Below are 21,821 nucleotides of genomic sequence, written 5' to 3' on the forward strand. Positions count from 1 at the left end.
ACTATTACTTGGGCACATGCAGTGACTTCCTAGATTTTCTCAACTTGTTTTTTTTTTTTTTTTTTACAATTTTTTGAAGGTATCATGCTTTATGGGGGCCTGTAGGTGGATTTTTTTTACCTTTGAACAGAGCCAGTAAAGTATTTAGTATTACAAAAAAAAAAAAAAAAATGTATGCCCCTCATAATGTTATACTCTCTGGAGGAGACCTCTATATCTAACTTTGGTGACCTTTTGACAGTTGCCAATAACTTGTTGCTGAACCCAACAGAATCTTGCAAAACCTTTGAATGAAGTTAGCAATTGTAAAACTTAGGCCAATACAGGTTGCTGATCTCTGACTGCACATTGTCGGTGGTATGTATCAAGTAGGCATGTTCATCGGCTGTGACAATTGGGATGCTTTACTCTGTTTTCTTTTCCATGAACATGCTTGTTCTGTAGTTTATACTGAGGTCACCTAAAGAAATAAATCTCTCCATAAGTGTCAGATGATGCATCTAAGTATTTTTCAGCCGGGGTGGGCTGCGTGATAATATGAAAATATGTAAAAAAATCAATTCTGCTAAAATGGTGAATGCTTCTTTTGAATTATGTTCAAGAGCTGGACTTCATTCAATAATTAAGCAAATAAAAGAGTCGGAGCAGAAATACTGATACGAACATTCCCCATTCTGCATGCATACAAGAGACTGCGAGAGGCCTGTTTTTCAAGGGCTTGTGAGTTACAATAGCTGAGAATCACTGCTACAGACAACACACTTGAATCAGATGCACACATCAGACATAAAATACACAACAGGCAAAGACATTTTCTTTACTAAGACTCAGAAGATGTCTCCAAGTCATGTCTAGCGAAAAAGATGGCTTATCAGACCAGTGCACTAGATTTGTTGCTAAGAAACAGAATGTACTGTGATTTATCCCAACATGTCCTCTTCTTGACAAACTGCCACTGACGGCATTAAAACCACTCTGACTCAAAAGGCCACTTAATGACACGCACACCGGGAGCATATAAGGCTTGCGTTGATTTGTTTCAGTGTGGGAATTAAACAACATTCGACGTGAGCTTTGTAAGCACTTTTAGCCTGCATTATGAGTCTTAACTGATCTATCGAGGAGTTGAAGATGGCTGTAATTACACAGACAACTCAGAGACTACATTCATGCTGCAGTTACATATACAAACAGGTTTCTTTGTATATAAACATTCTTGGACCTGATAATTTGAGTACACAAGACACACAAAGGTGAAAGATGCGATGTCTGTTTGTATGACAGAATAATAAGCAGGGAAGAATTTGATTTAGTGCCTGGGAGCATTTTTCCCTGGAGGTGAAGTTGGGATTTCACCTTTTTAAAATTGTAGTTGACATATTCATTTCACTCACTCATCATCACGTGTCAGGGGGAAGAAAAATCAAGCATTTGTTCATTGTTGGGTGAAATATAAAAGGCCAGATGTCTCTTGAATGTGTGTGTGCACCTGGATATTTTACGTGTGTGTGTGGTGTTGTTAGGTAGGGCAGGGAGAGAGAGAGGGAGAGAGATCAAGCTTTACGACTGTCATGTTGAACATACCAGACATAGTATGTGTTTCTAGGCATGATGTATTAGCACAGCAAAATATTAACAAACACAAGGCTGAAACTAGTACTGCCACCTTAGTTATGTGAAACATGCCTGTGTTTAAATGCTGCTGCATATCTGTTGGAGTGAAAGTACATTTCCTCTTGTGGGTGTATTTAGATTGCATGGAAATCAAGTATGTCATCAAGTACCACACTTTTTAGTCCACATTGCAGGTTTGTATTAATTTTTTAACAAGTTATTTAAGATTATAAAAAAAACCCATATATCCTATGGGTTTTCTATCCTTAAGGTTAAAGCATAACACAATATTTTTCATATTTATGTTACTGTCATCAAATCCCATGAAAATACCAAAATTTACAATGTGTTAGTCTGTGTTACAGTGCTTTCTGACTTCCCCAGCCTCTCTGTGGCTCTCAACCTTAAGCCAACTGGCTCACACTGAAGACATAAATCTTTAAAAACAGGTCACAAATACGTTGTTCAATTTTTTTAAAAGGCTAAACAATTTCCTTAAACGGCTGATCACTGTATTTTTTTTTTTTTTAGCAAACGCTACCCAAAGAAGAGCAAATAGTACATTTGCCAGGGACTACTTTAAGTAGCGAATTAATATTTATTTAGTGTGTTAGGAAATATTTACAATATTTACAGCAGAAGAATAAACTACATGTGTATGTTGAATGAAGGAACATGTCATCCAGTGCAACAGTAATAACGATAACCTATCTATCTATCTATTTATGCACAGAGTAAAAACTTACTGCCTTGTTTTCTCCAGCTCTCCATACAGCCAGCCATCCTTCTCTTCCTGGATGAGCAGGGTGATGATGTCGCCATCGTCGAAGCTAAGGAGTGTGTCGTTGTTGCCCGATGTGTGAGGAAAGATGGTCCTAACCCGGGGTTTCCTGCCCACATTTAGACCAGATGACTGGGACGTCGACCGGGACAGACTGCCCTCTCCAAGACTGCCCTGGTCTGGAGGCAGCAGAGGTTCACAAAAACAGACATTAGAGATGTGATCATGTCATGTATCTTTCACAACTTAAAATTAAAGGTGATTTATTTAAAGTAGTTTGCCACTTTGAGAAATACCCTTATTCACTTTGTTGTAGTGAGTTAGATGAGAGGATTGATACCACTCTTATGTCTGTACGCTAAATACGATGACACCAGCTGCTGGTTAGCTTAGCTTAGCACAAACTGGAAACAAGGGGCAACAGCGCGCCTTTCTCTGTCCAAAGGTAACAAAACATGGCTACCAGCTCCTCTAAAGCTCATTAATTAACATGTTGTATCTATAAATGTGTTCATTAGTAGCTCTGGAGATGCTGGTAGGCTGAATTTGTTACCTTCGGACACAGCAAGGTTAGCTGTTTCCCCCTGTTTCAAGTCTTTTTGCTGAGTTAGGCTAATGGGCTGCCAGCTTACAAATATGAGAGTTGTATTGATCTTGTCATGTAACTCTCCGCCTGAAAGCATATAAAGCGTTTTTCCCAAAATGTAGATTCTTTATTGCTTTAAAGTCCAACACAATATCAATCCAACAGTGCTGCCATTTTGACAAAATGTTAAGGTAGTACATCAGTAAAGCCTTAATAAAATCTATAATTTATAGTCAAAATTTAGAATAGAATAAACTTTATCGTCTAGCTGAGACAGGAAAAATGTCTTTGCTCGTTTAATTTTGATGGATCGCGGGTGATGGTTCTTGTTGATGACTGGACTGAGCGATACCACAGTCATTTAGGGGAGACAGGTGTATTTATGTTTCTGTTTCAGAGCAGCCGTCACTACCTGAGTTGTGGTCTGAAGAGGAGGTGTGCAGAGATCTGGGCTCTGGGTTGAACATATTGGCTAGTGGACTTATCTGAGCCTTTAGTGGTGGTGCTGGAGGAGGCACCACGGACTCCACGTTGTTCTGAAGAGATAGCAAGGAATATGATTAGCAGATGCACTAATATGAGAATATGAGTTGGCAGCATTTAAATCATGATACGCATTTTGGTTGAATGACTTCATATGCAAGTCCTTGTAGAGGAAATGATTTTAAACAGTCATTACTGTAACTGAAGCTTATTGTCTCCCTCCAATGCAGCAATAAACAGCAGTGGAGGGTAACAGCAAACAGCACATATGGGATTTCCCATGGCTGATAGCCAGCTAATGATAACCTGCCACTTTACTCAGAACAGCTTCCATCTGATACCATCTGAGATATCAGTACCTCTGAAAAGGGAAACTACAAGCAACAACAAGACAAGATAAAACACCAGGGCCAGTCTTTTGTTCATGATTTGTTATTCTTTACTTATGTACTATTTTGCAATGCTTTTATCCACAGCTTTTATCTGAAGCGACTTACATAATTATATCAAAGTTTGTGATCAAAAGCAACAGGTCTCTCTTGAAAGAGACATTAATGAGACTTTTGAAAATAATCCTTATCTCACAGAAGACACTATTTTAATGCCAGTTTTGTTGTGTGATTTAGTACAAATCAGCACAAATTCATAGCTGAAACGCACCCTGTTGTAGCGTTCAACCAGCGGCGATTGTTCTGTAGTGGTAGAGAGCCCCTCTATCATGGTCACCACCGTGTCCGGCACCTTGGTGATGTCGCTGCACTTTTCCTGCCAGCTAGGGAGCTTCACAGCCAGCGTGTCTTTGGCCTGGAAACGCCGGAAAAAGAGACAGAGCAGGTGTTAAACAATCCATAATGGAGGGTGTCCAGCTGTGCAGGATGTTCGCCTCTGTCCACGCTTACTTTCTCATGGAAGTTGCTAATTTGATAGGAGAACATGCAGTGTTTGTCGGCCAGGAAACAGAAGCGTCTCTTTTCTTCCAACAAGGCCTCTCTGCAGCCGTCAGCGATGAACTTCTGCATGTCCATCTGGCGTGATGAGATGGTTTCCAAATACTGCAGACATGGTCACAGGACAGCGAGGAGGTCAGGGCACAAGGATTAATAACTAGTCAGGTTTCAAATGACCAGTAAACTGAGTGATAGCTTGTATTTCATTATATCGCATTGACAAGAATTTCCACAAGTGACCACAAGGTGCACCATAGATGAATCCACACAAGGTTGTGGTAGTGATTGCTCACTGATAAGAGAAATTTCTGTGCTTCACCAGGTTCATGACAAGGTACAATGGGCCTAAATGAATTAATGTATAAATAAATAAGATTTTAAAAAAATAATTCAAAGGTAAAAGTAATAAATAAATGAAATACAAAAATACAAAAAAATAAATAATAAAATAAAACAAAGAGGGAAACTTTAAATAAAAAAAAGAGATGATAGGAAAGGAATAGAATTACATTTAACCTAAAATGAACTAAGAAAAGACATATAGAATAAAATAAATGAACATACATAGAGATTATAGAAAAATAATACAAATTTAAAAAAAAAACTGAAATAAAATGAATGTGTTTCTTTCTTTTTTCTGTCTCTTTATAATTTTTCTTTTCTATTTCATTTATTTACTATTTCCTATTTGTAAATTTTTACTTCACTTTTTTTAGTATAATTTAATTTAATTTTTAATTTATTATTATTTTAATTATTATTTTTGATTTTCAGTATTTATTCTTTCCACTGAATTATTTCTAGTTTGTTTCTGCCTTGGGTATTGTTGCATATTGTTTTTAATCACAGCACTGATAAGTATACACTGATAACACACACCTGTGTGGCATCACTTAATAATATTAATAATAATAATAATAATAATAATAATATAAAGTTGATTTATTTTAGCATTTATCCAAACCGGAAATTACAAAGTGCTTCACTAGGATAAAACAACAAAACAAACACATGCAGACAAATTCCACAAAATTCAGGGAATAATGTAAAGAAAATACATCTTCAGAAGCAAAACAATAAAAATAAAAAAACAAATAAAAGTAAAAATATATTAAGTATTTAAGAGATTATTTGAAAAGCCTTATAGTACACAAACTGTTGTTTTCACGTATTTAGTGTGAGCCGTAGGCCCACGGTACCTTTTCATAAGCTTGATGAAGCTCTGTGCTAATTGTGTCGCTCTTCATCAGTGTTAATAAAACACCCTTCATCATATTTGTAAGGCCTGAGTTTGCGCTCACCGCCACAAACAATTGTGATTTATGTTTTCTGAGTGCATGTTCATTCTGCAGTTGCTAGAAGCTCAAGCTCTGCAGTACAAGGTTTTTTCGCCCTCTGTTTTTTTTTTTCCTCTCTTTGGCAACAAAAATTGATATTAGGCAAACAACAAAGTGACTCTAGCATAGTAATCAAAGTCTCTACACTTAGCAACAGGTTTATGGAACTCTTGCTGCTCATGGATCAATCTTAACACAGCGGGAAACCCAATCAATGTCCTGAAAGACACACCTTCCCCACAGAGAGCCTGAGAACAATTCTGCCTGTCTTGCAGGGCAAAAGGGTGGCTAGAACTAACATAAGGCATATCAAACTCTTTAAAATGACCTCTCAACCCAGCCTCCATCTCTTTATTTTACCCAGGTTGTCATGGTGATGGTGAAGCAGGCTGTCTCTAAGGGGGCTGTCAAAGACCCTCTTCTGCTGCCTGGTCTCATTTTCTCTGTCTGCCTCTCTCTACGGTAGCCTGTTAGACGCTGAATCAGAGCTCTTCATTTCCCATTTTCACAGCAAACAATCGCCGAGGCTCTCAGCAGGAGGTGGGAGAGCAGACAGACAGGACTGAGCTCATCATTGGCAGCTCTACAGATGATTATTGGGACGCTGAGCACTTAGCCATGTCTCTCTTGTAGTCCCCTGGTCTCATTTTTATCAGATAATGGAAAAGCCACTTCTGGGTGAGGAGGGGCCCCATTTTCAGCTCACCTTGACAGACACGCTCAGGCTACTAAGCTCCACCCGGATAAGATGACCTATTGTGCAGGTGTCTTTTAATAGGTGCCATTCAAGTGCCAGGATAAACAGGAGACTGACTTTAGCAGCAGAGAAAAAAGCTGCAATAACTTCTTGACTTTTCAATTAAAGGCGTTGTTTATTAATTCGCTCGAAACAAGCCAGACTTATACACCATCCATCATCAACGTGAGGCCATAAAAACATTTGATGAATTAAAACAAGAGACAGATGGGAGTTATAACTCCTTCATCTCACCACGTTGATTTACAAAGCAAATCACTGTCTAAAGTATTATGACTCTTTGTTGGTAGTGGACAGCACAATGTAAACACCCAACAATGTGCAACAGTCAGGCATTTCGACGAATATACTACAACCAGTACTCTGAGGGACACTAAACAGCATAAAGCAAATCTACTAAAGCAAAGCGATTTCATTACGGACTAGTAAAACTTCAGAGTCATGTTTGTTTGCTTCTGTTCACTCAACAGTGACATTTATTTTAGCTCTGTTTGTCATTTCAGTGTGATTTCTGAGATGCAAGAGATAAGCTTTTATGAGACCACACGGCTGTTGGTCCACATCTGCTTGTAAATAGCTGTTGTGCATGTCCTGTCGCTCGTTTTATTTAACTCTGAGCCTGTATTACTTTTTCCTGCTCTCCCTTGCCATCTCTTTCCTAGGATGCAAACTGTACCGTCGCAGACAGCACAGAGATCAAATAATGAATCTAATATCAATATCAGCAACACAACAAAGCTGGAACGTGCCATCAAGGGATCACATTCATTCACAGGTTGTGAATTGGCGGCAACCCTAACGGTATTTTAGGCCAAAAATGTGACCTTTGACATCCAGCAATCATGCAAATGTAACAAATATTTGCTAACCGGTTTAAATCATTTTTTGGAAAAATTAGCTGGAAAAATTAGGTTGAAAGAATACAGAATTTTTCAACTCCGTAATGAAAAACGGAGATTGAACCTTTTTATCCATTGATGGGTTAAGATGACAGATTATATTTGTAATAGATTGGATTAGATTTTTAAAAATATGTGGTAACATTGGATGATATGTATTCATGATCATTTATATTTCTCTTGTAAAATCCTGCATCTTGTATTTTGTAAAACAAAATGGCATTTTGTAAAAAGTATTTTAAAAAGATAGTGGTAATGTTGCTTTGTACATTTGGTTTCTATGGTGTTTGAAAAGTCAAAGGGACTATACATGGACTGTACTGTATATAGGAAAACCTGAATCAACCTCAAACACCATCTTGAAGATGGCAAGATGAACAAGGGAAGGGTTGTGCAATGCAGTTTCATTTTAATAGATTTATAACAAAAGGTACAAACAAGGGACATTAAAGAAAAAAATACGAGTCCAGCTTTTTCTAAATGTAGATGAATGACTTACTGCTGGTAGGAACCTGTTTTGGACGTTGCTCTTAAGAATTCCCATGTGGGTGGAGAAGTATACATAACTAATACCTTAATTGACTTTGGGCAAAGTCTCAATTTGGGAGAAATGGATTTTCCTAAGTGCTGCAGCCCAGCTAGCTCTATTCTGGCATACAAAAATGCCTAGGGCAGCTTCCATGCTTTATGGCCTTGAATATTAAAACTATCTAGTTACACTGAAAATACAAGTCTATCTGTAACCTCTGACCTTTTATGATAAACTACATTTTTGGTTTCCAGAAAAAAGACACACATTTCAGCACCCATGCATACATTTGGGCCAATTTTGGGTGCGTGAGCCTTTGATAAAAATGCAACCTTCCATCTGTAGCTGAACAAATTGAGATGAAGTAAAATGGTTTTATTCTACTGCATGTAAAAACAGAGAATCTGTCAAAAGCTTTAGCTGTGGTGGCAACTTCTCAACACACATCTCAAATGTCTGTCATAGATGTTGTGATGCCCTTATGTAATATTAAAACGCAACTGGAAATGTAAATCCTGGAATTTTTGCCCCATGAAGCATCTTCATCTTACGTAAAAGCACCTCCTTCTTTGCATTGGTATATGTGAATATCATGAGAACTATCGTGGCCACCCCGTCGCATTAATTGCCCTTGTCATACTCTCGTAACAGACATCAGAGGATAAGCATGTAACAGCGCCATGCTTGAAAAGCCTTACAGAGTATAAGACAAGTGAACGCTATGTTTTGAAGGAAAGGGGAGGCTGGAGTTGGTTTGGTTTGAGTCTCACCTCGTTCTCTTTGATCTCATACTTGGATGAGTGCTTTCCCTGGCTTTTCCTCCTGAGCTTCTTCAGGTCCGTCTGAGAGCGCTCCAGAGAGTCCTGCTTCAGCTTGTGCTCTGACTGATAGCGCTTGAAGGTGGCCTACATGAGACATTTGACAACAGAGGCATGAGACCAAGGAAGGGAAGAGGACAGACGCAAAGAGGCTAAAATGATTTTTCAATTTGAGATTAAACCTCATCAATGAACCATCCTTTTTTGAGTTATAATGACAAAGGAGAAACTCTGGTCTCTGGCCCTTTGAGATTTTATTCCAGATTTCTTCCTCCAGAGCAGCTACATGAAATATGTTCGTATAAAATCTCTCATAAGTAGAGGGAGGATGGTTTGGCTGATGCTCGCACCAATAAATAGAGGTATATTGTACATGGTGACACTTACATTCATGTATTTCACATCCATCTCTGTCTTCTTCTCCAGCTCGATGATAATCTCTCTGTGAAACCTCTTAAACTGCGGAGAGAAAACGCACACCTCATTTTCGTTGCAACATACATCTTCCTGCATGCATGCTGTTCCAAACACAATGTACAGTTCAGGCACTTGGCTCGTTACGATAAGAGCGGAGTGACCTGGTGGAATGCATGATAATGGGTTTCTGAGAGGATGAGATTCCACCCACAAAGGATGGCTTATCGGCCTGTTAAGGTTAAAGATTTACAACTTTTCCCTCTTGCAGAGAAATTACAATCAGGCCAGGACATTCATGAGGAAACTTAGGGAAATGAGAGAGACTTTTTCATACACAGAGCACATTATTTGTATTTTTGGACTTGTGCTTGTTTGCCAAAAATGTCTTACATCAGACTGAGCGTTGAGTTTCAGTTATAGCCATATTCGTACTGGGGGCACTTGACTTCAATTTACCTCTTGTCACCTACAGGTATCTGAAAAATTTCACCCCGAGGCAGCAGGGTCAGAAAAGATTCTTTGCTTTTCTACTCTTGTCAAACTTTATTTCACCTTTTGTTACAACAATTTTGAACTCTCAAAAGTGAAGGGGAGTGAGCTCAGGAGGTTGTAGAGGTTACGGGTCTGGAGAGGATAGCGTAACATAAGACCATTCTCTGTCTACTATGTGAAGATAAGCTGAGCATAGGCGGCCACAGAGTACTTCTAGGAATGACAATTGGTCACTCCTAAAGGCTCGGCAGATGACCTGTCAATGCACCAAATTACTTAATGATATTCTTTTTATCCTTCAGATCCATTATCCTGCTTTCATTCTTCTGATTCTGTAGCAGACAGAATTTGGCACAGATGAAGGGAACAACCTAAAGAGCTGTGGACTTAGCTGAGAGGAGGTTGGTGATCTTCTATGTTTTTTTATTGTTAACAAATCCAATGAAAAGTCAAAAACCTACAATCCGTTAGTCCATCTCTCAGTATTTTCCCTGAGCTACAAAACCCATTCATTTCTACTGAAGAACTAAATCTTTAAAAACAGGTAAGAAATATATAGTTTATTTTTGTTTAAATAAATCATGCTAAATAATTTTCTAAAGCAGCTGGGCATTGTAGTTTTTAACTAACCTTACTCAAACATTGGTCAATTGTGCATTTGTTGGGGACTATTTTCAGCTGTGGTTTTGGTGAGCTAGTAAGTATTTACAGCAGTAGGACGGTGTGTGTGTGGGATCGACTCAAAATAAACTACAGTGCCCATGTTCATTGTAATGAATGAACATGTCATCCCGTGCAATTCATCTATTCATTATTGGTTTTGTTCTTTTGATTTTCATGGGATTTATTGTGAATATAAGAAAAATATATAATACTACTAGTCATAGCGTTTAAGGCTACTTACATTCTCTTCAAGTTCGTTATGGACCTTCCTGTGGGCCTCTGCAATCTCCATTAGAACCACACCTAGGAAGACACCAGGAACAACTTTTAGTATTTCAGAGATTATTACAAAGAAAGAGAACATTTTTAAATGTATGGCCCTGTGGATTTGTATTGTGATCAGGGTCAAGAGGAGTTCTAAAGTAAGAGGTTGACATTTTGGGAAATATGCTAACTCGCTTCCTTGCTAAGAGTTAGATAAGAAGATTGCTACCACTCCAGAAAGTAACTATACTGGGCCAGGAAACAGTGCGGTATATGACTCCCCTGTAAAATGACAATGTGTTGTTTTTACACTTTGGCTTTTAAACAAACAAGATATAACATGTTACTTAGTGAGCTGGTGTGTGGTTTTTGTTAACTTTGAACTGAGCACGGTTAGCTGTTTCCCCTGATTCATGTCTTCATGCTAAGCTAAGCTAAACAGGTGTTCAATATAGTTTGATACTTAACTGGACATGAGAGTGGTATCAATCTTCTTATCTAGCTCTCAGCTCTCAGATAATAAGTATATTCCCAAAAAGGTCAAACTTTTCCTTTAAGCAAGGTAGGTGACATAAAGCATTTGAACACCAGAGACCAAGCATCCAAAATCAGTGTATAACTAGATTCAGAGCCAGCAGGAGATTAGTATAGAGATAGTTTATAATAATTTGTTGAGAACCATCAACAATAAACACTTTCCAAATTTCCTGTATAAACGCAACCTGTTTTTCATCAAGCCTTACATACATCTTTACAGCTCACATTTTACAGATGACTCCTTGCCTTTCAATATTTGAAAAGCTGTCAATAAGTAATCTCTATGAAATGTTCTGGTATTGTGTGGTCAGTTACAGAACAGTCTCCATTCACAGACAGGCTACACTGTAGATAGAGCAGCATATGACATGAGACAATGGGAGTGAGTCAATACTGTAAACAGAAGTGGACAATCGTAGCTAAGCAGTTTATAGTGTTACCTCTATCACAATAGGGCGAAATCTAGACTCAAGGTTTACTATAGGACACAGTGTTCTGGTGAAACCTGTAAAAACAGTATGGGACATCAAAGCTGGACATGTGACAGTGTCACTGTGAAGGGAAAAGAGCAAAAGTGAAAGACCTACATGGATTTCATCACCTTCAGAAGAAAGTAAAGAAAGCACAGGTGTCAGGTTCACTTTGTGATTTTTATTTGAAAATGTCTACAAGCTGCCCATGTCAGGACCCTCCACCTAAACATGAGCACCTAAACACTCATACACGTTTGACCCGACACCTGACATTCCTCCATGCACGCCTCCACTCAAAGCAAACAAACGTAATAACCCACTGATACAGAGCTGGACTTCTGTGATCCAGCAGGCAGCGTCCAGCTACAACAACATTGCCCTCTGAAGGTCACCAGAACGTACTGGTAAATGCTGCCTTTGTCCTTCGACAGAGAGGGGTGGCGCTGGGCGCTGGCTTGTTTGTACAGCCCCAACAACAGACTGCGCGGGATGGAAGGGGGAGGCTGAGAAAGGCTGGGAGGGGGTTCAAAGAGGCCGTTGTATACCTGCAGGTTTCACCTTTGGGGTTAACAAGGTGTGGACACATGCCTGAGTGGGGGTAAATGCTACAAAAAGATTTCACAACTTAGTATAACTATGGACTGTACAGTGCACGAATCTGTCACACGAACAACTGAAGAGGATGAATTGGAGTTAAGAGAGACAGAGTACAATGTTGTAAAGAAGTCAGAGAATTGATGCTTGGTGGTTTCTCCATGGAAATAAGGCGTGAGAGCTTGATTTTAAGTACAAAGATAATCTTATCTCCCCTCAACAATTTCAAATATACAACGTCATGTTTACATGGATTTCTACGCAGGTTGGTTAAGAGTTGATAAAAAAAATCCTTGTGGAAAACTACACCATCCATGAATCACTCATATAACTTATGATTCATTAGTATTAACGCCTGTCTGTTCTCTCCTGCAAATTGCTCATCCACCACCCTCCCAGGTCATCTCAAGTTTACCATAAAGTAATGTAGATACTGTAACTCACATTGAGAAAATTAACTTTGTTTAATCCAACACATGTTAACACATGACGATGAACACCAGCGGGAAGAACAATAACCCATAACCCAACTGTGCAGTCTACCATAGTTTATAGCGAAGGCTGAAAAAGCATAAAACATAAAATTTTGTATTGTAATAACTAAGATGGATATTTAAGTTAATTTATTTGTTCCCGTTAAGATCATGAATTGGTATGCATGCTTTGTGCCACCTGTATCAAATGCCTGTTATGATGGAGGCCAACGCCTTCCAAATTCTCAACATGTGACGTGATTTACGAGCTGGCAATGCCCTCTGCCAACGCAATTCCTGCCTATTCGGCGTTTGGAAAAGGAAGCTGTACAATATGAGGTGACGCTGGCAGCCGACCTTTAGGCACTTTTTCTCTGGCTCACCTTTATTTCACAACTTTATCTAACTGAAAATCCACCCTCCAATCTGAGTTAGCGCCGAACTTAGTGGGAGTTGTTCATTGTCTTGTAACAGAAACACCAACATCTCTGAGATGCATCAGTGGGCTTGTCCAGGCAGGCTTGCAGTGTGTGTGATGAAATGTGGCCAACTCCTATGTGACTAAGGATTTTATGGTATCTCAGTGCAGGTGGGGAAAGACTGTGTTTGGAGGTTGCTATAGATAAGCTACCCCCCCCCTTGTAATCATAATGATGTCACTGTGATTGACGCCGATGACACCGTGGTGGAAACAAATGGAGCGGGGACTGCGGTTAATGCCTTTTGGACTCCTTGTTTCTTACAAAACAGGCTGCTCCAAGACGATTCAGATATTAGTAACTCTTCTGTCATCCATCATGGGATAAAAGGAAAATTCCTGTCATCTGACTTCACAAGTTCAATTTTAAAAAGGCCGCATTGCTTAGTTCCAAAAGTTGCCATTTGCGAGATACACAACTATAAGAATGTAGACTACATAATAGGGCTGCAACTAATTATTTTCAATTAATCTGCCGATTATTTTTTTTTGCTTGTCTGATTAATCACCTAGTCTATAAAATGTCAATTTTGATTGTCACACTAGTTGCTGATTATTTGTCAGTCAACTTAATAATCAATTAATCATCTATTCATTTCAGCATACACTCACTTCACACACAAACATCAAAGGACTTGTGAACAGAAGAGTGCATGTGCTTGCCACCCTTGAGTGCTTGTTATCAGTATGAGCATCTACTGTCATTCAGCATGTCTACTGTGTTTGCAGCAGATCCATAGCTGTGACAGCTTCCTTTACATAGAGTGGTGACTTGCCATTACACTCAGCACATAACATTATTGATTACTAGAACAAATATATAAGTAACTGCAGGCCCAAGCATCTCTATTTACCTAATACAGCAAACTAAAGGCAAACCTTAAATAACCTTAAAAACTGCATGTGTTTGCTCTTAACGTGAAGAACAAGTGGTTTGATGTTCTTAAAGACAGTGATTTCCACTAAATACTGGTTGAGATCTGTAATGGCCGATAAGTGACTTGAGATGCTGAGCGAGCACAGGGGGGTTCAAAAAAGAATCATAGGATATTTTTGTGAAATGACTGGAGTGTGACGGAGTTTTACAGGCTCCAACGTCGCGGTTCATTGAGCGGTAAGTGAGTCTCTGGTCCCCTCACAGGTCCTTTGGAGGAAACTACCAGTGGACTGGAGAGCCTTTAGTATAATGGTGGCCGCAGAACGAGGGTGTTCGAGGCCTGGGATCATTAGAGAGTTGTGGAGTGTGACGGCATAAGAGTCATAACTGACTCAACAATGAGTACACTCTTTGAAAACAACCTCCATCCTCCTCTATTTTAGTTATTTTCAACATTCTCACCAACAGTCTGGTTTGGGAAAACAATTGTCTCTGTGTGGTTGACCCTGATGTTTCAGTGGCTATTTACGCCACATTGTCCAGCTAATTTTCCACAGTAATTCTTCTATTATGAGCAGCATAGCTGATTTTACTGATTGAGTTTTTAAAAAATAGCTCAACATTGTGGGCAACACTTACTCGCTTTCTTGCTGAGAGTTTAATAAGCGGTTTGATAACACTTTTATGTCTTTACACTAAATATGAAACTGTTGCAGGGAGACCGTTAGCTTAGCTTAGCAGACTGGAAGTAGGAGAACAAAGCTAGCCTGTTTAAGAGTATAATAAGTAGCATAAGTGGCTTAGAGGTGCTGGTTTGCGGATTTTTTAAACCTTTAGACAGAGCTAGGTTAGCTGTCTCCTCCTGCTCCTAGTCTTTAAGCTAAGCTAATCGTCTCCTGGCTGTGGCTTCACTTTTTTTTTTTTACGGGCAGGTATGAGAGTGGTATCGATCTTCTCATCTAATGTCAAACTTCTTCTTTAATGAAACTTTGGAAGATGTTGCGTGTCACTGCTCTGATTAAGGTGGACACTGCTAAAGTTGTCTATTGTGTCCCACACATCATTTGGTTTGATGAGAATGAGATTTTTTTCAAAAAGAAAAGCACTTTTAACACTTTTATAAACACAATTGGCCCAAGAAGACCACTATTGTAAAAAGAAAGGAGACGTAACAATTCTTATTTGGTCCAGATATAAACTGCATTATTCATGATGGAGACATGTTGATTATTGTTTCGGATGAAGCCCAGCCTGGTTTTCTTCTCCATCGTAAAGAAAATGGGTTTGCACCAGACATGATATAAAAGTGAACGCAGTGAGAAAAATATTTTCAGTGACTTATGGAAACCATTTATATATCCCTGGGGGTTCCTGGTTTAGTGGTGTCTGTAATAAAAGATACATTGCTCATCATGTACAGATACAGGCAGCACCGTGCGTCATGTCTAGAGAGTAAAACAGTCCTGTGAAATAGCTCTAAGCCAGATGTTTGAAATGTCACAAACTCTTATTAACCATAACTTCAACCTCCCTTCAGAAGAAATGGCTCCTCTTAAAAGCCCAAACCAGTTACAGCAGCTATCGACAGGAAACACTCAGCAATCTCTGTTCTGATTCCTTGTTCTCTGGGGAGGAAAAAAAAAAAAACGCTCTGGCTGACATTACCATTTTTCTCATGCTGTCAGTGTACTTCAGTATTTCAAAAAACAATTTTGAGTGAAGCGGGACAAACAGCTCAGAGAAAAGGTGGAAGGGGTGGGGTTCATGCTATTCTTTCTCCAGTAACATTTTCAGTCCTTCAATACCTGCTGCTTTTCAGAGTGGAATAGCAACTCCCTGTGGAGTCCAGCTATGCACTCATGCAAAGGAAATTTCTGATTGTACACCCACTGAAACTTTTAAATATACAGTATGATATATGGCATAACAGCTACACTGCCTTGTTACTGCGTCAGAGATGGATGGCAACAAAAAGCCATTTATTTACTGATGTAAGGCATGTGATTTCCCAGGTAGTAGCCTTAAAGTGAGACACTGTAACTTTGCTGAGCATGTTGCCACTGTGACCACCTCAAGTGAAGGATAATGCCACATTAAATTCTCTTTCCTTTCATTATATTTCCTTGAGACGCTTGCTTTAAATATAATGTCATTAGGAAACCTGACAGAGCAAGTGGAATGGGGTGACAAGCAGGAAACAACAAACATGTCTCCTAGTTAAGTAAAGTCGGTTTACCTCTTGATTTACTTTTGTGATAAAAAGTCAAATCCATAACCTGCTAAAATGAGCGGAACAGCAGCACAACTTTAACGTTCAAAATTGTCACACATTTTGCATAACTGTTATTACTACTAATTTGTACAGCCATAAATTCTGTAAAAGTCAGCGTGCCCCTTGCTTCCATGCAGTCCGAGCCTCCCCTTCCTCCACAGACAGACAGATGGAAGAACAGGGGATGAGCCTGGATCGCTGGTGGGAAGACAGTCTCCTCTGTCTGTCTGTTTGTTCAGCGTGTTTGCTACTCCTCTCACTGCAATGTGTGAGAGAATTCGCACTGTCTCGTTGTCGCCTCTTCCAGGCAGTCAAAGAACGGCTGCCAATCCGGGAGTTTGTGTGCCTGTTTTACCAGAAGCCATTTGGAGATTTTTCTATATTGAGGTAGATTCTTATGGTTAGGATCAACTAAGACGGTGCGACCTCATGTTTTCTTTTCTACCATATTTAAGTGGGCAGTTTTGTTGTTGCACTCAAGTTTGACTTTTTGTGTACACATTCAGCCACAGGCACATGACGCTCATATTAGCAGAGATAAAAAAATCTACTCGCTCTCCAGCATGGCTGTCATGAACAGAAAAAGAGGGGAAACTACATGAATGCATATAGAAAGCCTTAACAAGTTAAGGATAGCAGCATTAACACCAAAATGCCAGTATTGATGCTGCTATCCTTAACTTTCCACATGCTCAAAATCTGTCAAAGATGACAAAGCACCTAATCTGTTGTTTGTGAAGCTGTTGCAGCTCATTGTTTTCAGTATGCGGGGAAAATGTCAGCGGCCTATATATTATTTAATGAAGCGAGGAAGTACTGGTATTGTCAACCGACAGGTGTGGCCTGACAATCTCGACCGACATTTCATAACAGATGGGTATGGAGAGTGTCTCCACTCACACTAAATGTTTCACTGCACTCTACCAGACAGATAAAAATAATAATATCTTAATTTCAAAATATAGATTTCCTATTGCAGAGCAAAGGTTTCTGTTTTTGCAGTGCTCATTTGCAGTGAGAGAAGTTCACACCTATACTGTCCGGTATCATAATCGGGACTAAGAAAGCTTTTTTACATAAATGTAATCTGTGTATCTAGATATTAAAGTCTTTACATTTTATTCTAGGAAATTTTAGAAACTGATGTCTGAGGGTCTGTATTGTTTTGGCAAGGCTGTCCATTTAGCTTTATGAAATGTATTCTTCATAGTTTCCTTTTCAGACACTGACACTGTTATGATGTTCAATTTTGATGTTTTACTCACTTCCTTATTCGTTTATTTAAGCTTCCACCAAATGGGGCAGACACACCAAATCTTGTCTCTTTCACACCGTGACAGCTCCGTGAAAATCACTTCACCTAGTCTGACATTTCATCAAAATCTGTTTACGTCACGAAGTAATGCAAATGCCATCTAAAAAAAGGTAACTCAGTCAGAAATACCAGTAGAAAATCCACAGCTTTTTCTCAAAGCTGTGCATCATGATAAAATGTATGTAATATTCACTGTGGCCACCATTTTCCTTTCAAAGACTAAGGGCAAAATTACACAACATTATCTTTCCATTTTGACCGCCTGGCTCTGATTCCTTGCCTGTCACATCAACCTGAGCTTACGTGAGGCCAATCTGTAAACCCTGCATTAAGGAGTGACAGGGCAGAATATAAAAAAACAACCTGATGAATTCTAACAGCACTGAATTAGGAGCCCCGTGCAAAATAGGTCAGCTTCAAATTTTAGCACTAATAGTATAATTGGAGATGAGTCACAGGATGGATGAAAAACAAACCTGCACAAGCTTCATGGCAACCCCAGAGAGGAGAGAGGGGAAAGGAAGCATTTCAATCAGAGGGAGAGGCAGACAGCAGATAATAATGAATTTCTGCTGCTACTGTGCTCGAGGGTTCAGTCAGAGTTATTTCCAGATGTTTCTGTAATTGATTTGCATTTTGGATACTTGCATGTAGGCAAAACAAGTCACCAATGATGAGGGTGCATAGAAGGCGCATTTTGATGGTGTCGTGCTTCCATTATTCGACGAAAAGCCACTTTCATCATTTCAATGTGACTTTTAAGAATCAGTTTGACATTTTGGGAAATACATTTACTCCCTTTTTGCCAAGAGTTATATGAGAAGATCAATACCCACTCACTCTCATGCCTGTACAATACATATAAGACTACAGCCAGCAGCCAGTTAGCTTAGCTGAGCATAAAGACTTGAAACAGGGGGAAACGGCTAGCCTGGCCCTGTCCAAAGGTGACAAGATTTGCCTACCAGCATCTCTAAACCGCACTAATAAACGAATTAATTGTTTAATTCGAACTAAACGACACGTTGTAGTTCTACAAGTGTTAATTTCTTGGCTGTGAGCAGTGATTTCCAGGAGACTCGTTGAGGTTGCCAGGTAAAATTGTCGTACTTGTAACACTCCTGTAAGTCCAGAAATTGGAAGTTTTACACGTTGGTTTTTGTAGAGAATAAATGATAAAGATATATTTGTGTTAATAAGTGAGCTTTAGAGGTGCTGGCAGGCGACTTTTGTTACATTTATAAAGGTAGGCCTTATATCTTAGCTTAGCTTTATGCTAAGCTAAGATAGGCTAACGGCTGCTGGCTGTAGCTTTATATATCCTGTAAAGACATGATTTTCTCATCTAACTCTCAACAAGAAAGTGAATAAGTATTTCTCACATTGTCAAACTGTTCCTTTAAATATATTTCAACAGAAATGGGGGCCAGGAATAATATAATCTTTTTCAAGTTCAAGTCCTCACCACAGAGACATTCGAGTACGGATATCAGGCAGAACCCCTTGAGATTTTGCTCACTGTAAGTAGATTTAACCTGGACTCGCATGAAACTCACCAAGCTCTCTGGAGACTGGAGACACGACAGCATTCTCTCCGATCTTTGAGACTGCATCAAAATAGGCCTTTCCAGCAAGAGTCATCACTGCGTGGGAAGACAGACAAACATCATCAAGTTACTGGCTGGTAAAAAAAGACCTCCTGGTTCATTTTGTGTTCTGGTGAAATGTATGCAAGAGGATTTTTGACAAAACTAAAGCAGTATCAGTGATGGCGAAAACTGTGTTTACCTGTGACTGATTTCTCATAGCTCTTCCCAAGGTTGACCAGGTTCCTGAGGCCCGGGTTGAACTGCTCCATCACATTCTGGGACAAAGACCGGAGATAAAATATGTGGAGGAATGTGGATATAATCAAACCTCTTCACACAGTTTTGCATGTCGCTTTCTTTTTCGCTTACTCATAAACATCCTTAATTTTTTTCTTTTTTCTTATTGTTTTTTTTTTTTTTTTAAAAACAGGCCTTGCCTTGAATAATAAAACTCATATGGCTATTTTTGTGGGAGTGGGTGGAGAAGACAAATACATGAAAACATGTGCAAGTGTTTGTGCTGTTGCTCTATAAATATCACCATGTGAAGACAATAAAACTTTCAATTTTTAACTTGACCCCTTGCGTATGCTTTACAACTCCCTCAAAAGAGCGAAGTCCCACACAAAGTCGCAGCTATTTGCGGCATGAACCTCGTTACACTCAACTCCCACCTCCAGCCGACCCTTGTCTCTCTCTCTCTCTCTCTCTCTCTCCCTTTCTATTGAAATGCCTCAACAATCAAGTGCTGTTCACCTCCCTGTCTCTATTCCCTCGGCACACCCTCCGTAGAACAATGAAGGGGCAGGTATGACTTTACATGGAGAAAAGAACAGAGCAGAGGAGAGAAAAAAAGGGAAACGGGTTCTTTGTTTTCTTTTCTCCCCGTCTCTCTCTCTCTCCCAGCTGAAACTGTGGCACACTGTAAACTACAGGTATGCCCCCCCCCGCCAGACTCTCTCTCTCTCATACATACACACACACACACACACACACACACACACACACACACACACACACACACACACACACACACACACACACACACATACTGTACTGCTAAACCATTGAGGACATTCCAATGAAAAAATGACCTTTAATCCTAGTTCTACCACTAAACTTAAACCCAATAACAAACCATAAAATAACCCTTTTAACCTTTGTGCCGCAGTGTTTTTGCACCCCTATTTTTTCTTCTTCCTGTTGGATTACGTGATTACATGTGTCCTCACAGGAACACACACCCAGACACACACTCTCACCTGCTATCAACTGTGAGAGCCAGCAGTGTAAACTTGATTAGATTAATCTGGGTTGACTAAACAAGATTAATCTCATGATCAAATGACTTTTGCTCTAGTTCCAGCAGGTTGTTTGATGGGTTGGGAGAAACTTTTTTCTCTCCCAGTGCTAAAAACTGTTGACTGTTTGCTGTGGTTCATGCAGCTTTTAATAATTAAATAACAAGGTGTGTCCCTCAGGTGGTATTGGTTTTGTTTGAGTTTACAGGATGTTATTAGGGCTCATAAATACTTTTTTTCCCTTATAAACAACAAGTTTCAGTCAAGAGTTTCATTTGATTTTTCTTACAGTGTGGAAGCAAACGGGTGGCTCTTTTATACAAAAGGTCAGAAAATAAAACTCCCATTAAGCGTCCCAATAAAAGACACATACATGGTCTGGGTTAAAATACAACAAAATCTGAATCATAACCCAACTATGAAAAGCTGATTCCCCCCTCTTAGTCCTAATCACAAACCAGGCATACTATCTATCCCTTATTGATTAATTATTTCCGTATTTGTTAGACGTATCACTCACCTTGTATGTACTTTCAGTAAGCTTGCTCACATCATCTGGAGCCCGAGACATGATGGCAGGTTGTTTCTCAAGCCCAGAAGTCGAGAAAAAAAAAAAAAAAAAAAGAAACCCAAAAAAAAAAAAACAAACCAAACCAAACCAAACAAAAGCAAAGCAACAATTAGAAAGATAAAAAACGGTGCTTCGTAATCCAGGTGTTCACTCTCTCCGAATGACAGATCCCGCGGCGCCGGACCTGCTCCCTGTCTGCACCCTCGCTCCGTGCATGTGGGCAGAGCGACGCTCGGCAGCCGGCGGAGGACGCGCTGACTGAGACGCCAAAGGAGAGCTCCCCGCGCGTTTAGGGCCGAGGACGAGGAGGGCGGAGGAGGAGCGGCGGGGCGGAGGTTGGGGGGGGGTTGGCCGTGACGTGCCAGAAGTTGTCCTGGCGAAATGAAAAAGCTGTGGGAGAGGGAGCGAGACCGCGTGCCAGTCCCGGACGACAAAAAAAAAATAAATAAAATAAAATCAAAATAAAACAGCAAACATTTTGGAGGAATGAGGCCGATGCGTTGTTTTGGTGTTGACATCAAATGCTCCATCGGCCGGTAGGGGGCGGTATAACACAACTGTTTGCACCGTTGTCCATGAGTGGAAGATATTGTTGGATTCTTAACTTAAGAAAACGCCCTAGTACTGAAGTTTAAAATGTGATATTTCACGTTAGAGTTCTTTATTTAGTAGTGAATGCAGCGGAGAAGTAGGATAAAGGTATTTGTTGAGCAGAAAAATGCCCCATGCGAGTATCAAATGACTAAATGGGCTG

At 39.7% G+C, this 21,821-nt stretch overlaps 1 protein-coding gene across 2 annotated transcripts in view; it reads right to left on the reverse strand.

The window, feature by feature from the left end:
- The window catches only part of baiap2l1a (BAR/IMD domain containing adaptor protein 2 like 1a), a 28,157-nt gene extending 6,914 nt beyond the window's left edge, over window positions 1-21,243 (reverse strand). For both annotated transcript variants that reach the window (XM_040134945.1, XM_040134944.1), the window contains exons 1-10: window positions 21,017-21,243; window positions 19,395-19,470; window positions 19,163-19,249; window positions 10,565-10,626; window positions 9,139-9,210; window positions 8,704-8,838; window positions 4,364-4,516; window positions 4,125-4,268; window positions 3,394-3,517; window positions 2,361-2,574 (exon numbers count right to left, since the gene is read on the reverse strand). In XM_040134945.1, coding sequence (XP_039990879.1) covers window positions 2,361-2,574; window positions 3,394-3,517; window positions 4,125-4,268; window positions 4,364-4,516; window positions 8,704-8,838; window positions 9,139-9,210; window positions 10,565-10,626; window positions 19,163-19,249; window positions 19,395-19,470; window positions 21,017-21,067 — 1,118 coding nt within the window. In that variant the 5' untranslated portion in view covers window positions 21,068-21,243. The remainder of the gene's footprint in view (window positions 1-2,360; window positions 2,575-3,393; window positions 3,518-4,124; window positions 4,269-4,363; window positions 4,517-8,703; window positions 8,839-9,138; window positions 9,211-10,564; window positions 10,627-19,162; window positions 19,250-19,394; window positions 19,471-21,016) is intronic.
- Between the last annotated feature and the right edge of the window lie 578 nt (window positions 21,244-21,821).

Source organism: Xiphias gladius, chromosome 9 (assembly GCF_016859285.1).
Source record: "Xiphias gladius isolate SHS-SW01 ecotype Sanya breed wild chromosome 9, ASM1685928v1, whole genome shotgun sequence".
Lineage (NCBI taxonomy): Eukaryota > Metazoa > Chordata > Actinopteri > Istiophoriformes > Xiphiidae > Xiphias > Xiphias gladius.